The 23,396-nt window shown below is 39.3% G+C and overlaps 1 protein-coding gene across 3 annotated transcripts in view; it reads left to right on the top strand.

The window, feature by feature from the left end:
* The window catches only part of tenm1 (teneurin transmembrane protein 1), an 833,960-nt gene that overhangs the window by 787,682 nt on the left and 22,882 nt on the right, over nucleotides 1-23,396 (top strand). For all 3 annotated transcript variants that reach the window (XM_060832118.1, XM_060832119.1, XM_060832117.1), the window contains 3 exons: nucleotides 2,144-2,379; nucleotides 8,430-8,726; nucleotides 17,819-19,427. In XM_060832118.1, the coding sequence (XP_060688101.1) occupies nucleotides 2,144-2,379; nucleotides 8,430-8,726; nucleotides 17,819-19,427 (2,142 nt within the window). The remainder of the gene's footprint in view (nucleotides 1-2,143; nucleotides 2,380-8,429; nucleotides 8,727-17,818; nucleotides 19,428-23,396) is intronic.

Here is a 23,396-nt window from a genome sequence, read left to right as displayed (position 1 = left end):
CAAGCAACCAGTCCATTACCTACATCTATAATAAAAGCAAAGTGCTGTGGTGTAGCAGTGATGGCTGCAGCATGAGTAAAAGCCAGTACCGATTGAACACCGTGGCTGAACAGTATATCTCCCAAAGGAGGTGACTAGAATCCTGCCTTCAGAACAGAATTCAACCTGAGTTTCAATGCAGATTGTTGGCGAAAATTGGAATGTTTGCTTTGTGCAAATTACATCAATGGCTTTCCTGGTTACACAGTTGCTCAAGATCAGAAAGTGAGCACACAGAATGAAGTCTCAGGGATATAGAGAGTCTTTAAATAATTGATTGAGGAGAATCCATGTGAAAATTAATGACAAAGAGGAAAATAAAGCAATGATAAGAAAGGACAGTTTACACAAAATATCATTAAGTGTGAGAGTCGGGATGAATGGTAAAAGGACAACGCCAGCTCATCTAAATGTGTGCAGTAATTATGATGAGCTGACTGTATTAAATATATTAAAAAGTGGCTAGAATATGATAGCTAATCCAAGATCTAGTTGCAAAGCAACAAAGACTAGAATAAAATATTCAAAGATTTTTAACAAAGATAATATTTAGGAAACATAAGTAAGGAAAATGAAGTGGAGTTGTGTTTCTGAAGGATGAAATCAAGACAAGAATGCAACATGATCTCGGTTTGGAAGATGAAGTGTAGAATCAATTTGGATTAGATTAGAAATAGCAGGTGATAGAATTCACTGATAAGAGTAATTCTTGATTCTTGTTAGAGAGCCTGAACTGTATATATAAAGAAATAATGAGAATGCTAAGAAAGTGATTGCAATAATTGTGACCAATTTTAATCTTCGTTTGGATGAGACAAATCAGATTGGCAAAAGTAGTCTCAAATATACTCAGACAGTTTCTGAACCAACAGGCATCAGACTATCTTAGAAAAAAAATAAAAAAACTGTTGATGCTGGAAATCAGAAACAAAAACAGCAATTGCCGGAAATCTCAGCAGGTCTGGCAGTATCTGTGGAGAGAAAGCAGAGTTAAAATTCAGGTCCAATGATCCTTCAGAACTGATTGTAGCTCAGAAAAGGTTGGTCGATATGCTCAAGATAGGACAGGGAGGAGTAAATGATAGATGCAGATGGAGCCCAGAGAAAGAGAAAAATTGTTGAACAGATGAAGGAATGGGTAAAGTTCAGCCTGGGAGAATCAATATCTGCTAATAGGGACTGTTAGTGGCTGACAATGGGTTGTTTGTGATATCAGCCTGTGTAAATGAAAGCCCAGTGAATGCAGTTTGGGGTAAGAATGTTGGAGAAGGTGCTCAAGCCCTAAAATTGCTGAATTCAATATTGAGTCCAGAAAGCTGCAGAGTTCCCAAGTGAAAAATGTGCGCTGAGCATTTCTGGAGCACTGCCTCAAATTTGAGATAGAGATATGGACCAGGGAATTGGTGATGTGTTGAACTGGAAAGCAACAGGAAGCTTCTGTGACTTATAGTCTTATGGTTGCTTGCTCAAAAGATGGTGGGACACCTAATTCAGTGCAAGGTCAACATTTCTTCTTCCAATCAGGCAGTTTGGATGACAGCAGTTTACTTTTCTTTGAAATCAAATCTCTCAGGGCAGAAATCCTTACCTATGACAGCTGATAACCAATTGGATTTGGCGATACCACTGAGAAAGCCATGGCTGCTAACAGGAGGACAACAAAGACCACAAGGTCCATGGGGACAGATAACTATTTTTAGGCCAATTAGTGCAGACTGAGTGACAGTCCTCCAACTGACAGGCAGCCTGCGTGGGTTTTCAACTTGGGGGGGCGGATTTTTTTTTTGCTCAATTTGAAGCTGAGGTAATTGCAGCCCAAGTGGGAATGGGCCCGTAATGGTTATTGTTTAACCATTAAAGAGGCATCAATTGAAAACTGGTTGGGTATGTCGAGTTTGAGCCTTTTCATCCAGACCCTCATTTTAGAGGGAACTGGAAGATGCCAGGATTCTGATTAATTACCCTGGCTAACTAATCTCCATTCCTGCCACTGAGCCCACCATGTCATGGACCTAAAGATTGTTTCCCTTAGATAAGATCCAGCAAGACAACTTTAATGAAGTATAAACTTAATTATTAATTATTAGAGGCATTTTTTTTCCAGAACACATTCAAAATACCTACCGGGTTGGCTCCGATGGCTCTTTGCAAGTCACTTTTGCCAGCGGGATGGAATTGACTTTACAGACAGAACCTCACCTCTTGGCTGGAGCTGCAAATCCAACTATGGGAAAACGTAACATCTCATTGCCTACTGAACACAATCCAAACATAGTGGAGTGGAGACAGAGGAAGGAGCAGAGCAAAGGCAATCTTGCTGTCTTTGGAAGGAGATTTCGGGTTAGTACAAGAAAGAAAGTTTATTTCCAGAAAGCAAGTCATAATTATTAAGATATTATGATAACTGCAAAATATTTTCATGACAAAGCAAAAGACATTGATAAATCATCATGCAATAGATAATATATAGAGAGCACTCAGCGCTTTTCAGTTCTGGTTGAAGGACACTTGCAAAAACACAAATATCCAGTTCAGATGACGCTGAGTATTATTATGATGGTCTTGGATTATGTTGTCATACAGCAAGGATAAGGTAATCTGATTCAACTCACATAAAAGGGAAATATTTATGAAAGCAACTGACACCAGTGAATTCAATAAAATAAGTGCATAGTCATTTATAACAAGAATCTCCACCCCATAAAAATGGATGCTACATCTCCACTTGCATCATTAGAACACAAGAACATAAGAACGAGGAGCTGTCTGACCCTTTGAGCCTGCTCCGCCATTCAATAAGATCATGCCTGATTTTTTTGTGGACTCAGCTCCATTTACCCATGCTCTTACTGTATCCCTTAATTCCTTTATTGTTAAAAAAAATCTATCTTAGCTTTAAAAATGTTTACTGAAGTAGCATCAAATACTTCACTGGGCAAGGAATTCCATAGATTTACAACCCTCTTGGTGAAGAAGTTCCTTCTCATATCAGTCCTAAATCTGCTCCCTCTAATCTTGAGACTTTGCCCTCTTGTCCTAGTTTCACCTGCCAGTGGAAACATCCTCTCTATTTCTATCTTATGTATTCCCTTATAATTTTATATTTTCTATAAGATTCCCCCTCATCTTCTGCATTCCAGTGAATATAATCGTAGTCTATTCAGTCTCTCCTCATAAGTTGACCCTGTCAACTCCAGAAGCAACCTAGTGAACCTCCTCTGCACCCCCTCTAGTGTCAGTACATCCTTCTCAAGTAAGGAAATCAAAACTGCATGCAGTACTCCAGGTGTGGCCTCACCAGCATCTTGTACAGCTGCAACATAACCTCCCTGTTTTTAAAATCAATCCCTTCAGCAATGAATGACAAAATTCCTTTTACCTTCCTACTTACTTGTTGTACCCGCAGACCAACCTCCTGTGATTCTGCACAGGTCCCTCTGCACAGCAGCATGCTGCAACTTTTTACCATTCAAGTAATAATCCTTTTTACTGTTAATCCTACTGAAATGGATGACTTCACATTTATTGACATTGTATTTTGTCTGCCAGACCTTTGCCCATTCACCCAAAGTATTTGTGTTCTTCCACAACATTTCACAGTCCTCTGCACACTTTGCTTAGTGTCATCTGCAAACTTTGACACACTACACGGGGTGCCCAATTCCAAATTATCTGTATAAGTTGTGAATAATTGCAGACCCAGTGCTGATCCCTGAGGCACACCATGATTACTGATTGCCAGATAGAATAGCACTCATTTATCCGCACTCTGCTTCCCATTAATAAACCAATCCACTATCCATGCTAATACTTTACTCATAATGCCATGCATCTTTATCTTATGCAGCAGCTCGTGTGCAGCACCTTTTCGAAATCTAGGTATACCACATCTACTCGGTCTCCATTGTCCACCTTACTCGTAATGTCTTCATAGCATTCTAAAAGATTTGTTAACCGTGAACCCATGCTGCATCTACCTAACGGCAAAATTCCTATCAAGATGCCTTGATATCTCTTCCTAGATAATAGACTCAAGCATCTCCCCTATTACAGACATTAAGCTAACCGGTCAATAGTTTACTTTAGATTAGATTACTTAGATTAGATTAGATTACTTACAATGTGGAAACAGGCCCTTCGGCCCAACAAGTCCACACCGACCCGCCGAAGCGCAACCCACCCAGACCCCCTATATTTACCACTTACCTAACACTACGGGCAATTTAGCATGGCCAATTCACCTGACCAGCACATCTTTGGACTGTGGGAGGAAACCGGAGCACCCGGAGGAAACCCACGCAGACATGGGGAGAATGTGCAAATTCCACACAGTCAGTCGCCTGAGTCGGGAATTGAACCCAGGTCCCTGGCGCTGTGAGGCAGCAGTGCTAACCACTGTGCCACCGTGCCGCCCATCTTAGTTCCCCATCTTTTGTCTACCTCTCTTTTTAAACAATGGTGTCACATTTGCTGTTTTCCAATCTGCTAGGACTGCCGCAGAGTCCAGCGAATTTTGGAAAATTACCACTGGTACACTTGCTATTTATTCCGCCATCTCTTTTACTATCCTGGGTTTGAATCATCAGGGCCAGAAGACTTGTCTATCCTTAGCTCCATCAGCTTGCCCACTACCACCTCTTCCGTCATAATGATTGTTTCCAGGTCCTCACCTACCAGCATCCTAGAGCCTGTGGTTAGCACTGCTGCCTCACAGTGCCAGAGACCCGTGTTCAATTCCCGCCTCGGGTAACTCTCTGTGTGGAGATTGCACATTCTCCCCATGTCTGCTTGGGTTTCCTCCGGGTGCTCCAGTTTCCTCCCACAGTCCGAAGATGCGTTGGTTAGATGAATTGGCCATGCTAAATTGCCCGTAGTATGAGGTGAAGGGGTAAATGTAGGGGAATGGGTCTGGGTAAATTGCTCTTCGGAGGGTCGGTGTGGACTTGTTGGGCCAAAAGGCCTGTTTCCACACTGTATGTAATCTAATCTAATCATAATTATTAAAATAGTAGGATTGGGTTGGGCTTTATGAAGGGTTGGGTTGATCAATGATGAAGAGAGACTTAGTTTGAAGATTAAAGTTTGGAGGAGACACTGTACCAGTAAATCACATCAATTTTTTTTCAAAGGTTATGCAGAGCAATAGTTAGAGATAATTAAACAAAGGAATTTACTGAATTGAAAACAAATATGTTTGCTTCTGTTAGTGTGTACTCAGGCTTTTGAAAGTAGAGGAGATAGCAGACTCTGCATCCTGCTGATGGATAATGCCTCCCCCAGTACCAATGCCTTACCATGCAACAGTATCTACCATCTAAAAGCTGCACTCTGCATATAAGTATCTTTTGACAGCAGATTCCAAACATGACCTCCACCAATGCATACACCCTAAGCAGATATGGAAATATATCACCATTCCTTTATTGTCAATGGATCAAAACCCTGAAAGTCAAATAGTACTGTGAATGCACATAAACCAGATGGATTGTAGTAGTTCGAGAAGGCAGCTCACATCTACTAGCTTCTTAAGGGCTATTAAAGAGGAATAATAAATGCCAGACTTGGCAGTGATGCCCAAATGCCATAACCGATAAAAAGGGATCTATGTGTCCAATTTTCGTCCTCCTGGAATATGCTATTAATGTGATGAGACTAGAAAATAGATAATGCAAATTTATTGAAAAAGGATGAGTGCACGACTGGCTAGTTTGGCAAATTTAACAGACCTTTAAAAAAGCAGTCAATTGGATACAAAAAAGTAATCTAGTGTATGTAGATCTTCTGAAGGCATGCATTAGATCTTTCACAAGAGGCTTGTTAGAAATATTCATGCAAACGTACATAACAACATGAATAGAAGGATGGTTGAGAAACATAAAATAAAGACTTTGATAAATAAACAAAGTTCAAATTGGATAAAGAGTGCAAGTGATGTATGATGTGGTCAGTGCTGAATTCATTTTTATTGGCATTTTTGATATATGAACTTGCGCATAAGCAGGAACATTTCAAGACTTATTGGCAAGACAATGGAATGCATCAAGTTGGACAGTTACACTTCATGAAAGCATAGATTGATTTGGGGATGCAGATGCCAGATGCAATTTAATGTACATTTTATTATGTAGGTAGGGAAGATTACAGACAGGCTGAAAGACATTGAACGGACAGACCTAAGAATTTAAATTCTCTGCAAGTATGGCATTAAACAGCCAAAAAACATAAAGGAAATGTCACAACATATAATACATTTTATAAATGGGTCATAGAATACAAGATTGGATAAGTAATGTAAACATTTGCTTAACCACAGTGCGAATCTTATGAGCACCTTCTTATAGAAAGAACATTAAAGGTATAAGGTGCATAAAGTAGATTCACCAGGATTAAACCAGCTATGTAGAGATTTAAGAAATTAGAAATGTTTAACATTCGAAGGCTGAGGAGATTTACAGAAGTTTTTTTGTAGTTGGAGAAAGACTATTTCCTCAAGATGGAGATCAGTAATAACCCCTTTAAAACTTATAATTATTACCAAAAGTGAGAAGAGAGGTTCAGAGAAATGTTGTTATACACATGATTGTGAGAGCAGGAAATGGTTTGCCACAAGCAACGATTGAGACGATACTTTTCAAAGGAAACTTGGATAAACATTTGCAGCAGAAAATGATACAGAGTTCTAAGGTGAAAGCAAGATAGCTGAATTAGTTTTGAATTGCTCTCAGAGTAAGCTAGCACAGAATACTAAACTGATTAACAAAACCCTCTGTGCTGTAAGCCTCGAAGGTTCAATAATATATTTAAAAGCTTGTAGAATTATTTTGTCTGAGGCAAGATTAAATAAATTTTTAAAAATTGCCGAAAGATACAAATAGAGAGAGAAGTATGTGGAAAGTAGCTCCTGCTTTGGAATCATAGAATCCCTCCAGTGCAGAGAGAGGCCATTTGGCCCAGCAAGTTCATACCAACCCTTCAAAGAGCATCCCGCACAGACCCAGCCCAACATCTTATATTCACCACGGTTAATCTAACCAGCACATCTCTGGATACTACAAGGCAACTTAGCATGGCCAATCCACCTAACCTGCACATCTTTGGACTGTGGGAGGAAACAAGAGCACCCGGTGGAATCCATGCAGACATGGGGAGAGTGCAAATGCTATGCAGTCACCTGAAGCTGGAATCAAACCCAGGTCCCTAGCACTGTGAGATAGCAACTAACCATTGATCCACTGTGCCATGTCATTTTGGAATACAAAATTTGATACTTCTTTTCCAAACATTAACACAACATTCTGCATTTCATTTTTTTTGTCTTGAGGATAGTCATTTTATTTTATGAAAGAAATATTAAATAAATTCAATATATCCCATAAGCCAGTTAAATTCTGCAAATTTGCATTGAAACACATGGGATACATGAAAAAAATGTTAAGAATAACCAATGAAATGATTTATTGTGCTTTTTGCGACTTATGCCTCTTTCTGCTTTATAATATGATTCATATATCAAAACAAAATGAATTCCCACAGGATTATAGATCTTGAGAAAAGTAGTTACCGAGATCAGGAATTAGTAACATTCAAATTCAGCAATTCAAATGATACATTAGACTATCATGCCTGAAGCAAAATAGTTATATATTACAACAGTGGCTACCTCTCAAAAGCACTTTATGACCTAGTTGTAAAGCGTTTTTGGGACATCCTAAGATTGTGAAAAACAATGTAAAAACACAATTCCTTCTTTCCTTTTTATTCCTTCCATTGGTTTTACGAAGCCCGGAGTGATTTTAATTTTTATTTAAATGAATGAATATCACATTATTAGATTAGATTCTCTACAGTATGGAAACAGAACCTTTGGCTCAACCAGTCCACACTGACTCTCCAAAGAGTGACTCACCCAGAACAGTGCCTAACGTGGGAATCAAACCGAGGTCCCTGGTGCTGTGAGGCAGCAGTACTAACCACTGAGCCACCGTGCCACATGATCATAATGGAGCAGAGCTCAAAATGCCATTTTCAAACATAAGCATAAAATCTACAATTATCCATGGGCAACCTTTTCTATAATTTAAGTCAACCTATGAAGTTTTGTGACAGTTGATTGTCTTAAAGACATTACGTTCATGTAAGTTGTTTCTTGGAATGTTAGAATTGTAATCTCATCATTGCTAAGATTTGCAAGTTCGTCATGGAAAACGCTACAGAAAAGAAATTACAATTTAATTATAAATTGTAATCAGAAGAAAATATTTTTGAAAATGATCTTTCTTAATGAAAGATGATGAAATTTGTTATGGTCAGAGTTTAACTGGAATTTTATTTTAAAAGTTCAAGGCAATAAACTTGTTGGTGATGCTGATTCAGATTTGGTTTATCATTAGGCTCATAACAGAAACCTGCTGTCCATAGACTTTGACCGTCGCACCAGAATTGGAAAGATCTATGATGACCATCGAAAGTTTACTCTCAAAATTCAGTATGACCAATCTGGACGCCCAATTCTTTGGGCACCCAGTAACAAGTTCAATGAGGTCAATGTCACCTATTCCCCAGTGGGACTGCTGACAGGCATTCAGCGGGGAACTTGGGTTGAACGAATGGAATATGATCAAAGTGGCAAGATCATATCCAGAGTACTGGCAGATGGGAAAATATGGAGCTACACTTACTCAGAAAAGGTAAGAACTTTCTGGACTTTTTTTATAGAAAAAGTCACTTGCTAGTTCAGTCTAAGAAAATTCTGGACATCAATGCCTTTAGCAACATCAGTGAACTAAGATTGTTAAGCTATATTAAATAGTTAAGAAAGTAATCAAAAAGGAACTGATTTTGAATTTGCACCTTCGGGAAAGAAATTGATAATTCAGCTACAGTTGCACTGTACAACCTGGTTATATACGCAGAGTGCCCACAGCATAGCAGACAATTGGAGTATTATAAATGCTTCCAGTATTGTAACGGTGAGGCTTATTTCCATTGTCATTACTAATTTAGCATTTCATTGTCCAAGACTTTCACCTGTATTCCACTTGCACCTAGCTTGGTGGTTAAACCACAGCTTTACTCATATGTTCAATTCCTGTTCTGTGTTTAACTGACAGGAAGCCTATTTGTTAGTTGCAAAATGTGTGACAGAATATCATGTGCTACTTTCTGCAGTTCAACTCGATCACTTAACACACCCGGCATGTAAAAATAGCGCTTTGTACTTTGCATAATAACTCATTAAGCACATTGTGCCACACATTCAAACTTCAACATGCAATTATATCAAAAAAATATAAATCATAACATATTAAACAAAAATTGACTCTGGTTTTCAAATCTAATAATTGCTTTGTCTCAAATTTAAAGGACAAATTTCAAAATTAAATTTTTCAACTTTAATTATTAGACTCAATCATTAGTGAAAATAAAATTACTTGAACCAAAGATAAGGATCACATCTAAACCTGGATACAATTCTATGTACAACTCTCACAGTTAAGGTCTTTTAAAAACTATTGAAACTATCACTAATATGCATTCCAGTAATAATTGTGACCAGTTGTTTGTAAAGTTAAAAGCTGGTAATTCTTTGATGTATTGTAGAGATTGGTATCAGGATTAGTATCTCCCTTGAGCGATGCCTCCAGAAGCCTGTCAAGTTAGTCCTTCGACAGTGTGACCTCAGGCCATCCCTTCTCACTTTGTGTCATCACCAGACACTGTTGTTATAACCTCAGGCTCATTCATTTCCTCCAGAGAGCTTCAACCATGTGGAGTACCATCAACAGAACACTGGAAAGTTAGAAATGGGAATGGTCAGGAATCAAGTGATGTCTGAACTCAATATGAGGATGCAACAACAGTCCCTAGCAAAAGTATAAGTTACCACAGGCTCTCTGGAGTTCCTGCATTCACCTTGCAATAGCAGGAGTTCTTAAAAAGTGCTTTTGATACAACTTGGCTGCCTGCTATCAAAGAAGTATCATAGAGTCCCTTTTGTGTTATTAGCTCCATCAGGCTATTAGACTTGAAAGGTTTGAGGTTAGTAAGGAGGTGGTGTTATCAATTCCAGGAGGTGTGAAAGCAGGTAAGTCCCCTGGGATTTTTCCAAGAATTCTGTGGGTAGCTAGGAAGTAGATGGCTGAGCCTTTGGCCTTGGTCTTTGAGCCGTAATTGTCTACAGGTTTAGTACCAGAAGTCTGCAGGATTGCAAATGTTGTGTCTTTGTTCAAGAAGGGCAGTAGAGATAACCCAGGGAATTATAGACCAGTGAGCCTTATGTTTATTGTTGGAAAAGTTTTGAAAAGGATTATAAGAGATAGGTTTTGTAATCATCTAGCAAGCAACTATTTGACTGGAAATAGTCAATATGGATTCGTCAAGAGCAGGTCATGCCTTACAAACCTCATTGATTTTTTTGAAAAGGTGACCAAGCATGTGGATGAGGTTAGGGCAGTTGGCGTGGTGCATACGGACTTCAGCAAAGCCTTTGATAAGCTTCCACATGATAGGCTACTGGTGAAAATGTGGAGGCATGGGACTGAAGGTGATTTAGCAGTTTGAATTAGAAACTGGCTTTCTGTAGGAAGGCAATGAGTGGTGTTTGATGGAAAATATTCACCCTGGAGTCCAGTTACTAATGGTGTACTACAAGGATCTGTTTTGGGACCATTGCTGTTTGTCATTTTTATTAACGACTTGGATGCAGTCATTAGTGGATGGGTTAGTAAGTTTGCAGATGATACTAAAATCAGTGGGGTGGTGGACAGTTTGAAAGAATGTTGCAGGTTGCAGGGAGACTTGGATAATCTGCAGAACTGGGCTGAAAGGTGGCAAATGGAGTTCAATGCAGATAAATGTAAGGTGACTCATTTTGGGAAGAATAACAGGAAGGCAGAATATTGGGTCAATTGAAAGATTCTTGGCAGTGTGAATGTACAGAAGGATCTTGGTGTCCACGAACATAGATCCCTGAAAGTTGCCAGCACGGTTGATGGTGCTGTTAAGAAGTCATACAGTGTATTAGGTTTTATTAGTAGAGGGATTGAATTCCAAACCAGTGATGTCATGCTGCAACTGTACAAAATGCTAGTGCTGCCTCACTTGGAGTATTGTCTTCAATTCTGGTCGCCAGATTACAGGAATGATATGGAAGCATTGGAAAAGATACATTGGAGATATACTAGGCCATTGCCTGGTCTGAAGCGAAGGTCTTATGAGCAACGGCTGAGTGACTTGAGTCTGTGCTCATTGGAGAGAAGATGGCTAAGAGGCGATTTAATAGAGACATACAAGGTGATCAGAGGATTAGATAGGTTGGACAGTGAGTGTCGTTTTCCGAGGATGATGACATCAGCTTGTACGAGGGGACATAGCTTCAAATTGAGGTGTGATAGATTTAAGACAAATGTTAGAGGTAGGTTCCTCACTCAGAATGCTCTGCCTGCCAAAATAGTTAACTCAACCACATTAGGGACATTTAAACATTCCTTGGATAAGCATATGGATGATGTTGGGACAGTGTAGGGTGACAGGTTTAGATTAATTCACAGGTCGGCGCAACATCAAGGGTCAAAGAGCCTGCTCTGTGCTGTATTATTCTATGTTCTATGAGTCCCTTTCATGTGAAAGCAGGCCATTCGGCCCAATAAGTCCACACCAACCATCTGAAGAGCACCTCACCCACTTGCCCTATCCCTGTAACCCTGCATCTCCCACAGCTAATCCATCTAGCCTGCACATCCATGGGAACTACAGGCAATTTAGCGTGGCCAATCCACTTAACTTGCACATTTTTGGACTGAGACAGGAAACCAGAGCATCCAGAGAAATCCATGCAGGCACGGGGAGAATGTGCAAACTCCACACAGACAGGCAATCCAATCCAGGTCCCTGGCACTGTGAGGTAGCAGTGCTAACCATGGAGCCACCATGCCACACGTGATCTTTTAATTGATGCTTGTGATCAGCCCCTCTTGCAGCTGAATAACTGTGAAGAGTTATTTCATTTTTCTGGGCAGTGTGCTCCAAATTATGTATCCTGGTGAGATAGTAGTCAATTTGGCTGCATCAACTCACAGACTTCTGCTAGCAGTTGGACAGAGAATCCTGGTCAAAAGGGTGTATGTGTACCTTGCTGGAGGTAGCTGTAGCTCAGGTCACCCACCAAACCGGTGCAGGCAGGGATGAAATTTATGCCTCCACAGTTTTGAAAAACAAAGCAACCGTACAATGACCACCCTTGACTGAGTTTGCCTCTTCAATTTTTCCAGATATATGCAGGCCAAGTGTCATTAAAATAGAAGTTAAAAGTGACACCCTGCTATCCCAGTTTAGAAGTCAATTAAACAACAAAACAGTCCTGAATCACAGGCTTTATTTTATTGTTGCTGTCTCAGCTCCACAATGAGAATTGCATTTTCTCATGAAACCATCAAGAAAAGTATTGTAGCATTTGTTGGCTTAAAGAGTTCTGACACAGATAACGCATTGTTCAGAACATTGTGATATATGGTCGTTTGTATCATTTTCTCAGCACAATAGAAAAAATGCACAAAGATCTGGAGGTTATATTCATCATGCTGAAAGAAATTACACAATAATTATACTAAAATGCATGGGTAACTTGTTAATTAAAAATTATACTCCTAGTAATTCAAAAAAATTAAGTTGGCACTTTATAATACAGATAATGTATTCATTTTTCTCATTAAAATTTGTTAATGCAAATTTGGCTAATTAAAATAGATTTCATTTTACTGAATGTAATGCATATGTATAATTTTTATTAAAGATAACATGCATGAATTTTTAATTCTACCTAATGTACATATACACCAATCTACACATACAATACAAGCAAACTTTCATACTATTGAAATGATTGATTTATATTTTCAAATACACCTCAATTCAGCTTAACAGAGTAAGGTAATAAAGACCAAAAAAAGACGTCTGAGCACTGAAAAGCTAAAAGAGAAATATTAATCACTAGAACTGCACAGCATGTATCAATAGCTGAAAAGACAAAGGACAAGCAGAGTGAGTTGGCAGTAGGTCCATACCCCTGGGTCTATTTGCCTTTCTTCCACCATATTCCTACTCCACAGGAGCCTTCCCTTTGCCAGCTCTTCCAAGCTTTCCTCCGCCTCTCTGTACGTTTTATATTTCCTCTAGGCCCAAATTTTACTTTTATTTCTTGTCTCATAAGATCATTCATCTTCACAATTTACACTTACTTCTACTTTGCACCACCATCACTTTATCATTTTACCATGCCTGCCTTCCAAATTAATCACTCAAGGCCCTGTTTTATGGTTCCTCCATTGGTGCATTCACATGACATGTGCAGTTTCAACATTTTAAAGGACCTGTTCTGCTCAATCAGTTTTATTGAATGTCAAGATAGCTTATGAAGTAGACCCCAGTTCAAATGTGAAATGGAGCAGATAAATTACCGGACACAACTAAAGCAGTGGGGAAAGCACTAGACATGAGTAATATGTTTTTGTCAGAAAAAGAGGGGGAGAAAATCAGAGAGCAAATTGGTCGCCGTCATGAAACACCTTCTAGTGGATTAAAGATTTGCGTGCCCTAAAATCTGCATGCAGGATGCCTGCCTGTTCCGTCAGAAGACCATAAGATATAGGAGCAGAATTAGACCATTAAGTCCATCGAGTGTGCTCCACCATTTAATCATGGCTGATATGTTTCTCAACCCCATCCCCCTGCCTTCACCCCATAATCCCTGATCCTCTTACTCATCAAGAACCTATCTAACTCTATTTAAACGACATAGCCTCTGCAGCCTTCTGCAGCTATGAGTTCTACTAATTAACCATCTTCTTGCTGAAGAAATTCCTCCTCACCCCAGTTCTTTGGGTTATCCCTTTATCTGAGGCTCTTCAGATGATGATGTCCTCTGGTCCTAGTCTCTCCTATTAATGGAAACATCTTCTCTACATCCACTCTATGGAGGCCTCTCTATATTCTGTAAATTTCCATGAGATACTCCCTCATCCTTCTAAACTCCATTGAGTACAGACTTAGAGTCCTCAACCCCTCCTCATATGACAAGCCCTTTATCCCTGGGATCATTCTTGTAAACCTCCTCTGGACCCTGACCAATGCTAACACATCCTTCCTGAGATATGGGGCCTGTATCAGTTGCAACCTTATCAAACAGTAAATGCTTAAAAGATTCAGCAGGTGAAGTAGCACTCTGGAAGTAGAACAGGGAAGCTCATGTTTCAGATGTGTACTCTTTACCAAACCCACAGTTAACCTGAAATCAAAACCTAGTTGGGTGATTAGGTACTCAATTAAAAACAGAAAGTAGAAGTAATAAGATTGTGTTCAAATTTTTGGAAATGTCTTGCTCCAGGAATTAGTGATGGAGCTTCTTCTGTTCAGTAATGTGATGGAGAGACAGAGATTCAAGTTTGCCAATGACTCCAAGTTTGGTGGTACAATAAGCAATGCTAGTGGGAACAAAGAATTAAAAAGAACCATTGATAGACAAAGTAAGTGAAAATCAGTGCACAGATAACTGTGAGGTCATCAATTTTGGATGAGAAAAGGATTTATGTGTTTTTTTTAAATGATGAAAATCTAGGAACAGAGTAGATCCAGACAATTTAGGGATGCATGTAAATAGGTCTGTAAACTAAAGAAGTCAGCTACAGTGTCATTGTGGAGGGTTAATGAAATTTCAGTGAGCCTTTGAGCTAGATTATAATGAAGAGGATGTTCTGCTACTGTCAAATAAAGTTCTGGTTAGACCACATCTGAAGTTCTGGGCACGACATCTTAGACATTATGGTCCAGATTTCCTGTCCCATAAAAAACAAGCACTAAGTGGTTTCTTGGTGTTGAGACTCATAATTGATCAGAACTTCCGGGGAACCAACGTAAATACTAATCTGCACTGGGAAACCCTTTCCTGATGAAGGGCCTATGCTTGAAATGTCAATTCTCCTGCTCCTCTCATGCTGCTCGACCTGCTGGGCTTCTTCAGCACCACATTTTTAACCCTTGCTAATGGTCCTCTGAAATCTGCCAGTGCGTAAGATTGGTTGTTTGCCTGCTAGTTATACACATTGTTACCATATTTATTTGGAGCTATTGTTCGCAGAAGTCAAGCCTGTTCAGGAGCATATCCCTTTAGATCATAACAAAGCATTCCAGCACCCTTCGCCACCCTCAGCTTAGCTCACTGTCCCTGTGACTTGCTACACTTGTTACACTCAGCCTTAGCTCAAGCACTAATCACCATCACTCCCGTCACAGATCTGTGTTTAGTCCATTTCCTGGCAAAGCTGACCATCCCAAATGTTCACCACCAAATCCAACCACCAACAACCTCATACTCTTCATTCCATTCAAAATTCCTGCATTCTACCTCCACCCCAGACACTGCAGATTCCATCCCCAACCCCCACCCTCTCACTTGTTCTCTCCACACCTTTTCCCTCAACACCTATAGCCCAACTTACATACTGCTGCCTCCCAACAACCCTGGTCACCTTGAAGTGGATGCTAATGGCTAGATGGCACTTGATGTGACATTAGTGCTAGAAAAGCAGTTTCTGTTGTTCCAAAGTCGATGAAATGCAAACGGTGAGGCTACAAGTTGGTGAGGATCCTGTATTTCTGTACAGCGTTCTCCCATTATATTCTTGTACCCTCTGCTAGCCAAGAAAATGTTTCTTGTTGCTTGCCATTTAACATCCGCCCGCAATTAAACACTTTACAATTTATCTTGTTGCTTTTATTTTAGATTATTAGATTCGCTACAGTGTGAAAACAGGCCCTTTGGCCCAACAAGTTCACACTGACCCTCTGAAGAGTAACCCATCCTCCTCTGACTAATGTACCTAACACTATGGGTAATTTAGCACAGCCAGTTCACCTGACCTGCACATCTTTGGACTGTGAGAGGAAACCGGAGCACCCAGAGGAAACCCACACAGACACGGGGAGAATGTGCAAACTCCGCACAGTAACCCAAAGCTGGAATTGAACCTGGGACCCTAGTGCTGTGAGGCAGCAGTACTAACCACTGAACCGCCGTGCCGCCCTTTTATCATTCGTGGATGCATAATTTTTCTTTTCCACCTTCTCTTCTTTCTTTTATAAAAGCTGTTCATTTGTATTAGAGGAACACAGAAACAGGAGGATGCCATTTAGCCCTTGAGTCTGTTTTACCATCCAGTTAGTTCATGGCTCTTCTGTATCTTAATTACAACCTCTACCTTGGCTCCATATTTCTTAATATCCTTAGCTGACAAAAACTGCCCAATTTTCCATTCATTCCTCCAGTTGTTTCTGTTGTCAGCCATGACTCGGTTGGCAGGATATCTTCAGTTATAAGGTAGTGAGTCCAAGTCCAAATCCTTGAGTGCAAAAATCAAGGCAAACATTCCAGTGCAGTATTATATGAACATTGCACTGTTGGATTTGATAACTTGTGGATAGGATCGTTACATCACAGAAATAAATTGTCTGAGAAATCTCACATTGAAATCTGTGCAAGTTTTCTGTGCATAAATTAGCTGCTGTGTTCCTGTGTTTCCACAAGAAGCACTCCTGAAATACGATGTGGACTCTAAAACACTTTGGCACATCCTTTGGCAAAGAAGGGTGGTGTCAAAATCCAGGGTTATTTTTGTGCTTCTTATCTAATTATCAATTTCTTTTGACTTACACTCTATTATTTCTGCTATTTAGTCACTGTGTCCTCACCATTAAACAATTCACTCTGGTTCTGCTTATGCAAATGAGCTGTTTATCAGTAACCTCTTCCAATTCTGATGAAAGATAACTCTGCATTTATCTATTTTTGCAGTGTTACTTTTTGGAGGTATAAAAAAATGTAAAGTATTCCAAATGCTGGAAATCTGAAATAAAATCAGAAAATACCAAAAATTATTCAACAAATCAGGCTGCATCTGGAGGGAGACAAAATTAATGTTTCAAGCCAATAATCTGTCATCTTCAGAACTGGGAGGTCAAAGATGGAGCATGTTTTAAGAAAGCAAAGAAGCAGTGAAAAGAAGGGAAGGGTAGGAAGAAAAGGGAATGGTTATGGTAGGATGGAAAGCAGGAGAACTTTAATAAACAAAAAAAGAGAATAGCGCAAGGCAAAACGGGATAGTTATGGGCAAGTAGATAATCAAAAAAACTGAATTTGAGGAAGTGTAAATTCAGAATAGTTAAATGATCACCATTCGGTCCTATCCAAAAGAAACTATGGTAAATGTTATGATATGAAATTGCCAAGCTTGGTGGCGAGTCTGGAAAGACCAAAAAGAAATTTTTTGCTCTACATGCTTCTGCTGAATTTCATTGGAGCAAATAGAGAGTACAGTGTCGACCTGAGGTGGAGGGAGAATTAATTCCATTTACATTCCTGATGAAACTTGAATTCTGATGCCCAGCTCAAACTCTACTCATGTGTCTTAAATGCAGTTATTTGCCCACACCTATAGCTGTAGCTGTGAAAACAATTAAATTCATTACAATCTGTGTCCAATGTATTCAGGAATTCCATAGAATTTCATTGGTTTCTGATTTCACACAATTTGCAACTCAGGTGATGTCAAGGCCCTTTATCGGAAACCGTGCAGTTTCCCATTGCTTATTTCTGGTTCACAATAGTACCGTATTTGTGGTTAACTCCACCAAAAGTATTGTTTTACTTCTTCGAAAATGTCTCAAGGTTTGTTTGGTTTTGAATATCTGAAATTCCCATTAAATAACTTTTAGTTTTATTTTTCAACAGTCTGTGACACTTCTTTTGCACAGCCAGCGAAGGTACATTTTTGACTTCGATCAGATTGACAGACTTTTCTCCGTCACCATGCCCAGTATGGTTCGACATACTTTACAAACCATTTGCTCTGTAGGATATTATAGGAACATCTACAGTCCACCTGACCACAGTGCCTCCATTATACAGGATTACACTGAGGATGGGCGCTTACTTCAAACATTGTACTTAGGAACTGGACGAATGGTAGTCTACAAATACACTAAACTGTCCAAGTTTTCTGAGATTATTTATGATACCACTCAGGTCAACTTCACTTATGATGAAGCAGCTGGTGTAATTAAAACCATCCAGTTAATACATGAAGGATTTACCTGTACAGTCCGCTTTCGACAAACAGGCCCTCTTATTGCTCGACAGATCTTCAGGTTCAGTGATGACAATCTTGTTAATGCTCGCTTTGACTACAGTTATAATAACCTTCGAATCACGAGCATGCAAGCAATGATCAATGAAACTCCTCTGCCCATTGATCTGTATCGTCATGATGATGTTTCAGGGCGGACAGAGCAATTTGGGAAGTTCAGTGTAATCTATTATGATCTAAACCAGATTATAACGACCACTGTTATGACACACACCAAGCGATTTAATACCAATGGCCAAGTGAGAGAAGTCCAATTTGAGATCCTGAGATCCATTACATATTGGATGACTATTCAGTATGACAACATGGGACGTATGATAGTATGTGAGATAAGAGTGGGGACTGATACCAATCTTACCAAGTACTCATATGAATATGATGCTGATGGACAACTGCAAACTGTTTCTATCAACAACAAACCTCAATGGCGCTATAGCTATGACTTAAATGGAAACATTAACCTGATGAGCTATGAAAATAGTGGTCAACTAACTCCACTGAGGTATGACTTGCGAGATAGGATTACCAGGCTCGGAGAAGTGGAGTACAAAATGGATGAAGATGGCTTCCTCCACCAGAGGGGTGATACTATATTTGACTACAACTCCAATGGTCTACTCAACAGAGCATACAATAATGTTGCAGGTTGGAGTATGCTGTATCGGTATGATGGATTGGGAAGACGTGTAGCAAGTAAATCAAACACTGGGCAGAGCTTGCAGTTTTTTTATGCTGACCTGATTCATCCAACCAGAATCACTCATTTGTATAACCATACCAACTCTGAAATCACGTCTCTCTACTATGATCTTCAAGGTCATCTCATTGCTATGGAGATCAGCAATGGTGAAGAGTTTTACGTAACCTGTGATAACACAGGGACTCCCTTAGCTGTGTTCAGTAATACTGGGCAATTAATTAAGCAGATACAATACACACCCTACGGAGATATTTATGAGGACTCCAACTCTGATTTTCAAGTTATCATCGGTTTTCATGGCGGACTTTATGATCCCCTGACAAAGCTTTTACATTTGGGCCGTCGTGATTATGATGTTGTGTCTGGACGATGGACAACACCAAATTATAATCTCTGGGAAGAGTTGAACAACAATCTGTTCCCATTTAATCTGTATTCATTTAAAAACAACAACCCAATCAGCACTGTTCAGGACATCACTCATTTCACTACAGGTAAGGAATAATAGATAGTTACAAGTCTATTACCTCTTTGTGGGCTAAAGGGCCTGGTCTTGTGCTGTACTGTTCTTTGTTCCATGTTCTTGCCACCTTGCCAAATATGCTCTGACTGAGAAGGTCAACTGGGGACTTTTTCAAACTCTGAAAGCCACACTTGTGTTCTTGACTTGATCTAAACTGCCTCTCCTCACACTTTATGTTAATTTCCATTAAATTCCTGAATGACATACATGTAAATCAGTTAAATTTTTGCAGTTGTCTTGCCTCACTGGGGTAGTGCACAGGAAATCAAGGCCCACAACTCCCATCGAAGTCACAATTTTTAAAAAGTTATCAAAGTGCAATGTCACCAATTTATCTTTGGAAAGATTTAGGTTAACAGAAAACATGGACAGGGTTTCTGTACTTAACTAATCTATTTAATACAGATACATAGCTTCTAACCACAAGTAAATAACTATGAACTGTCTATATGTAACTCTATTAGTTAAAACTCTGACCCCTTTATAAATTCTCCCTCTGTCCACAAACATATCCAGGCAAGTAGATGGAGGAAACAAACAAAAGCACCTGTCCTCAGAATTCAAAGGAGTGGTCCTTTTGTTTTCCCAAGTTCTTCCAGTTCTCTGATCTTTCCCTTCAGGTTCTCTCAGTTCTTCACAGGAGACACAGATTGGCAGCTTCATGAATTACAAAATGTTTAACTTGTTGGTTAAAAACAGCAACTTATAGCAATTGGTTAAAGAAGATAAATTGTCTTTCTTCAGGCTTTAGACATAAAACCTGTCCATTCTGCGGTCCAAAGGCTTCTGCCTGTATCATTCAAACCCATAAGCTGTTCAGTTACTCAGGAGCTAATCAGACAGTTGTTGTCAGGCTGATGGCCTTTAACATCCACAACTGGTCAAAACTCCACAAATCAATCAATAACTTGTTGCTGACGAAATCTCCGTTTGGGTACAACCCCTGGTGCTGCTGCACCTACTACAAACAGTTTTATCCACAGCTCAAATAAAATACCTGTGTAACAACTGCTTACAATAAGTTTCAATAACTTGTTTCTTAAAACTGCAGTAATTCTTTCGACAACCATTTTTTAAAGCCCCTTTCCCAAATCAGTCCATAATCAAAAATGAAGTGAAATAAAAAGGTGCAGTCTTTGCTCAGTTTTGAGTATGTCAGATGTGAAGTCCTTAAGTTGACTTTCCAAAATGATTAGAGTAGGAAATTTTAACCTTCAGAACATTGATAACCATATGTAATCTTCAAATACCATTTCAAAAAGCTGAATTGCCTCTGCTCCAAATTATTTAATGCAACCATAAAATAGATTTGGATAAAATAAGTTAAACTAGATCTTTAAAGTTAACAATCACATGACACCAAGTTAAAGCACAACAGATTGATTTGGAAGCACTAGCTTTTGAAACACTGCCCCTTCATCAGGTGGTTGTGGAGTATAAGATCGTAAGACACAGAATTTATAGCAAAAGGTTACAGTGTGATGTAACTGCAATTATCTATTGAAAAAGACCTGAAATGTTTGTTAAGTCTCTCATGTTTTAGAATGGGCAGGTTGGTTTCAGTTCTATCATATGTAAATCCCAGAACTTTCTTAAAGATATAATCTCAAGTGAACTTTAACAATAGGTGCCATGTTGGCCCAGATAACAAAATTGGATCTTGCATTGTAAAAGGGTTTGATGACAAACCAAGGATGAAAATAGTTTGAGAATAATAGAAAAGGAAATAGGAAATTTCATAAGAATGATAAACTCAAAGAATTGTTCACTAATAAGAACAATATTACTGTGTATATAATGTGAACTCACCAGAATGAGTCCAAGAATGAGAAACTACCAGACAGTTTCCAGCTCCAAATTCAGCAAGGAGCTAAAACTGGCCAGTGGGTGAGAGCACAATGTCACATGAAAGGGGCTGAAGGAAAAGTCACATCAAACTTCTGTGACAGATGAAAGGGAGTGATAGCACAGAAGATGTTTGTACTGTCCTTCTGGGGCCAGAGGAGCAGTTCCCTTGATCCCAGGAAGAAAATGTTAATAAGTTAGAAAATCTAATTGTTTCCATCATTTCCACTGCTGGCATGTTTTCTTAACAGCTGTAACTGTTGGAAAAGCCATTTATTGAGCTAGGCCTGATGCTATGACGCACTGTAGTGAATGACTCCTAGGTGGTGGGGAGCTACTCCACTAATGAGGGGAATTCCCACTTACTCCCAACATTCCCAGCTCTCCCCCCCACTCAGCAATCTTGCCACCAACTCAGCATCCTGTAGCAGCCATTGTGGATGCTGTCTACATGTGCACAGGTACTGACACCACTGTGCCGGGGAGGGTTGGGGGATGTCAGTGATGCATGCACAGTATTTTCCTCCATCTTCATGGTGTACCATTTTGACAGCCATTTTGGGGTTTGGAGTAATCACTCCCATTTCACAAATAATATTCTGTCTCTGTTTATGTGCCAGTTGAGGCATTTTGATGTAATTCATGAATCAGAAAATGATGGATGAAAGGTTAATACGTTGCATCACAATTCAAGCAAACACATTAATTATTTTCAAAAAAGTCAAACTTTCAATCCTGTAGAAACCCTAACATATTGACTGAGATAAATATTTTCATGTAACTCTATGTGAGGTATTACATACTCTCACCAGATGTGATTTGGCGAAGGGGTGAACATGTAATATAGTTCAGGAGCCCAGTACAATACCTTCCCACCCATCCCGAGCTCACACCCATATTAGACAGTATTGGTGACAACAAAATTAGCAGCCGGAACAACAATATAAATAAATATTTAAGGGTTAATAGAACTTAAAAACACAATTGACCCCAATAGTGCATTGCCTGTGCCATAAAATGGTTACCATAGACAGACAATGAGGGCGAGACTCCCTTTTGTTCTGCATTGTTTAAAAAGGCACAAAGAAAGAGGATTGTTCTCCCACTACCCCACGTCACCACTAACCTGAGAAAATAGTACACCATTCTTTCATATTTGGACGTCTTTTAAATCCCATCCAAGATGCCAAAAGAGTGGTTGCCCAAAGCTCCCGAGCTGACCTTATTCTACAATTCATCAGACCTTTTCTGTTGTCCTTTCTGCAGTCCCCACAATCGCCACTATGGAGCTTTGGCACGATCAGGACTGCTGGAGCTTCTGTTCAATTAGATTAGCCACCAGCTCCAGAGAGTGTAATTTCTCACAGTCAGGGGCGAAAGTGTACCTGCAGCACACAATAGCAGGTTTGTTGTTGGCTTGTCAGCTCATCATTAACTTTTCTTAGGGGAGGGGAGATTTCAAAGTGTCCACCCACCTATAACTTTTTGCCCTCTGTTCTACTTAATTTACTGTTATTCACATACATGCTGTCAATTTAGCTTGACATCTTTTGAAAAACATTTATGACAAAAGCTTTGATATACAAGCTTCAAGAAAGGAAACTATTTTGTTTTCACATCGTGCACAGCAGGCTGGGTAGATTTTTTTTTAAAAGCAATATACAATGTTTACGAACAGATAACAGTTAAACCTTTCTTGAAAAAAATGATTCAAACAGATATTGCTATCATTCTGACTGATTCTAGTCAAATCAAAATGAACGCAGGCAGTACTAAAAGTGAGCTTTATTAATAATGTATTGTATTCTTGAGAACACAAAGATAACACATCAATCAAGCATCCCCAAAGACACATGCAGTATGCAACAATCTATCAAGTGTCACACAGCCATACATATCCTGATGGTTAAATGAAGTTTGCTCTCATTCTAACTCATGAGAAAGAATTGGTAGGATCCCCACAACAGGAAATTAATAGATAAAAATAAAGCACCCAAACCTATTTTCTCATTATCAAAAGTGGTTTTATGTCAAGGAAGCAGTGAATAATCTGAAAAAAGCTTAACTTTTTAACATTATCAATCGATTCAAAAAA

Source organism: Hemiscyllium ocellatum, chromosome 11 (genome assembly GCF_020745735.1).
Source record: "Hemiscyllium ocellatum isolate sHemOce1 chromosome 11, sHemOce1.pat.X.cur, whole genome shotgun sequence".
In the NCBI taxonomy this organism is placed as follows: domain Eukaryota; kingdom Metazoa; phylum Chordata; class Chondrichthyes; order Orectolobiformes; family Hemiscylliidae; genus Hemiscyllium; species Hemiscyllium ocellatum.
The sequence above is the reverse complement of the archived record's forward strand: the minus strand, read 5'-3'. Positions and strand labels throughout refer to the sequence as shown.